General features: G+C 29.0%; 1 protein-coding gene across 1 annotated transcript; it reads left to right on the top strand.

The window, feature by feature from the left end:
* The first annotated feature begins 6 nt into the window (after positions 1-6).
* Positions 7-3,537, top strand: LOC112454403. Its single transcript, XM_025015779.1, has 4 exons — positions 7-201; positions 1,835-1,963; positions 2,110-2,235; positions 2,501-3,537. The coding sequence occupies exons 2-4, from the start codon at positions 1,926-1,928 to the stop codon at positions 2,847-2,849; spliced, it is 513 nt and encodes a 170-aa protein (XP_024871547.1). The 5' UTR covers positions 7-201; positions 1,835-1,925; the 3' UTR covers positions 2,850-3,537.
* Positions 3,538-3,760: the final 223 nt, after the last annotated feature.

The following is a 3,760-nucleotide window of genomic DNA, read 5'->3' as shown; positions in this document are numbered from 1 at the left end:
AAAAAAACATGGAATATCTCCTGATGATGACACTTTCACACTACATGACGACTTAAAACAATATTACTCCCAGTTACCGGGATATAAGGCAAAATGTAATAATTGTAACAAAACATTATCCTTCTTTGGAAATTCGAGATATTTACGAGACCATTTAAAAAAACATTCAGTCCTTCTAACAAGAATCCAGAGCCGAGATGAGTAAGTACACAATAAAAAAATTATTAAAATATCAAAGATTATTAATGCTCATTTGCAATTCTGATCATAAATGGGCTTCTCAAATCGTTATAATGATTATTTTTTAATTATTTCGCAAATATAATTTAAATAGATATGAATCACTTATTTTCACGGTTTTTCATGCATCATAGATATAAATAATTCAGAAATTTAGATTAAGATGCTTATTTGTTTGACATTAATACTGCAGAAATTGGAGGCAGAGTGTTTCCTAAAAGTAATTACACAAATTTGAAGGGGATATTCTTTGGCTAATTTTAAGAAGAAAAGGTCCTCTAAACATGTGTTTTAAACTACTTTATTTTCAAAATACAGAATGTCAAAGTTGTAAAGAAGAAAATGAAAATTTCGAAAATCTGGAAAACATTTAAAGGCATTTTATTGAAATTTGGTATGCGTATATGTGGTATTAAGAATTATATATTCTAGTACCGATGAAAAATTTTTAAATCTACCTGGGGCGTGTGTCTTTAACACCATGTGTTCTAAAAACAAAGTAATTTAGAATACGTGTTTATAAAACCTTTTCTTCTTAAAATAAACCAAGAAATATCTTCTTCAAGCTTGTGTACTTACTTCAAAAACATGCTGTATAAAGTGTATGATTTATACATAGTTTTTATTCAAATTCAGTATTTAAATTAAATAGCTCTGTTTAATAAAATCTATATAGCACAACTCAAATATGCCATCCACATATTACTTAAATGATTCATTAATAAAAATTTCTATTAGCTAACAATCAACGGTTTTTTATAATATTTGAATATACGTTATAGATCTGCAAATGTCAACATAGTGATATTGATTATTCGTTACCCTTGAGATTATTATTATATATATAGCACCAACCTAATTTATTCTGACATTATCTACAATTTTTCGTGAAGACATTCTATCATTTTTGACCGTTATAATTGACGGTGACGGTATTCGTCTTATGTTTAAACGCATACTCATATTAACCCGTTAACTGCCTTAGATGTTTCTCAAAAATGTCATTGTAACGTACAAAATATCATAAGTTTAATTAGAAGGATACACCATTTTACGGTCTCAGGACAGGATTTTGGTAAACTAATATAATATTATTTGTGTAAATTTATGTACATTTCTTCATCTCATCTAAAGCTAGAATAAATCAATTACGTTAAAATAACGTTTCACCCTAACTCAATTTTATATCATATCATGTTTCACTTATCTATGGCCTAGTTTACACCGATCTCTTGATACGCGTATCAAAATCAAATAGTATATTTGAACTGATCAGCCAATAATCAGACTTATTTACTAGTTATTTACTATTTAATACGCGTATCAAGTGATCGGTGTAACTATAGGCTTATTAATCACAAATTCAGTCTAGACATTAATTATTTGACATTAGCATTACAGAAATTCGAGGTATAAAACTTTCTCTTCCTATCTCTTTCTTTTTCTTTCTCCTTCTCATTCTCACTTACAAAACTTCACTCCATTAGCGGTTTACCGCCAACAAGTACATAATAGCATTAAGCAATATGTACACTTGTAGTATTTTAATAATTATTACTTTTTCTATTTTTAATCACACCACTATTCTATACAGACCAAGCATTTCAAGTTTAGCGGCTGATATTACGGATCCCTCTGCACACCGTCAAAATCAAGAGACATCTGGTTCGCTCGTTCAATCATGTATGAAAGAAACGACAGAAAAAACAGACGCACTTAATGAGTAATTATTTTCTTATATCACGCAATATAATAATGTCTTGTTATTTAAATTTTTACTCTTTTGCAAGAGTTATTTTGCAAGAGAGTAATTTATAACGTTAATATTTTAAATAATGCCATTTCTAATTGCACCGTTTTTCAATGCAGACCAAGCACTTCAATTACAACGGGTTTTGATACGAATCCTACTGCAGAATGTGAAAGCCAAGAATCATCTGGTTCGTCCGTTCAATCATTTGAACAAACGAGAAAAGAAACAAGCACAATTGATAAGTAATTATTCGATTTTTTAATATTATACAATGTAATGATATCCAAATACTTAAATATTGAGCTCTCTGCACAAGTATATAACTTACATATGTAAAATTTTAAATAATTATATGGTCCATTTTTATTTTATTTACAAATTTATACATCGAAAGTTTTGGATTTTCATGATTCCCATGTACTTGTAAAAAGAAGTGATAATCGTACAAAACAGGCTTTTTTAGGCGATCACTGTACTACATTTAATACCAGACAATATGTATTACAGGACGGTTATAATGGCACTGAAAAGAAAACGCAGCAACTTTTGGAATTATTTCGAGGATCTGAATCCCTCACTGGTAAAGTGCACAACCTGTAAAAAAGAAATTAAGGTATCTCACATAGGAAATCGCATAAAAATAATGAGAGTACACTTATTTAAAAAACATGGAATATCTCTCAATAATGACACTTGCACACTACCTGACGACTTGGAACAATATTACTCGAAGTTACCGGGATATAAGGCGAAATGTAATAATTGTGGCACAACAGTATCTTTCTTAACAAGTATTGAAGATTTACGAAGACATTTAAGAAGACATTCCACAAGTATTCAGGGCCGAGATGAGTAAGTACACATTAAAAAATTATTAAAATACCAAAGATTATCAAATAAATGTAATGATAAAAGAATCAGTAGCTAAAGAAAATTGAGTGAATAAAAGTTTTTATCGGGACATCCATATAATATTTATATGCAATTTTGATCATAAATGTGCCTCTCAAAACGTGATAATAATAACTTTTCCATTATTTCGCATTTAATTTAAATAAATTTGTATCGCTTATTTTTACGTTTTTTTATGCATCATAAATAAAGACAATTCAGAAAATTAGGTTAGATATTTATTTGTTTGACATTAGTATTGCAGAAATTCGAGGTAGATATATAAACTGCATTATTTATACATAGTTCTTATAAATATTGAAATTAATACGCAGAAGTATGTATATACAGGGTATTTTCTACGTAATCACAAACAAACATTAACACACACACACACACGTACACAAACAACGCAAACACGTACATGTAGGCACTCACATTCACAAATACACGCGCATATATGTACCTTTTACATATAAAAGAAAGCATCAGGTTATCTGAAAGAGACTCTGATAGACACTCAGATTCTACTTCAGAACTTCATATTCTAGATCAATTACGTTAAAATAGCGTTTTACCCTAACTCAATTTTATATCATATCGTGTTTCACTTCTATTAATCACAAATTTAGTCTAGACATTAATTATTTGACATTAGCATTAAAGAAATTCGAGGTATAAAACATTCTCTCCCTATCTTTTTCTTTTTCTTCCTCCTACTCACTCTTACTTACAAAATTTTACTCCATTACGGTTCATCGTCAATAAGTACATACATAATAGCATTAAGATACATCTAATTTGTTCATACAATTATTTAAAGAAGCGATAGAAAAAACAGGCGCACTTGATAAGTAATTATACGTAATTGTTTAT

This window comes from Temnothorax curvispinosus, unplaced genomic scaffold, assembly GCF_003070985.1.
Source record: "Temnothorax curvispinosus isolate PA1 unplaced genomic scaffold, ASM307098v1 QBEX01005035.1, whole genome shotgun sequence".
NCBI lineage: Eukaryota > Metazoa > Arthropoda > Insecta > Hymenoptera > Formicidae > Temnothorax > Temnothorax curvispinosus.
Note: the sequence above shows the minus strand (reverse complement) of the source record. Positions and strands in the feature narration are given on the sequence as shown.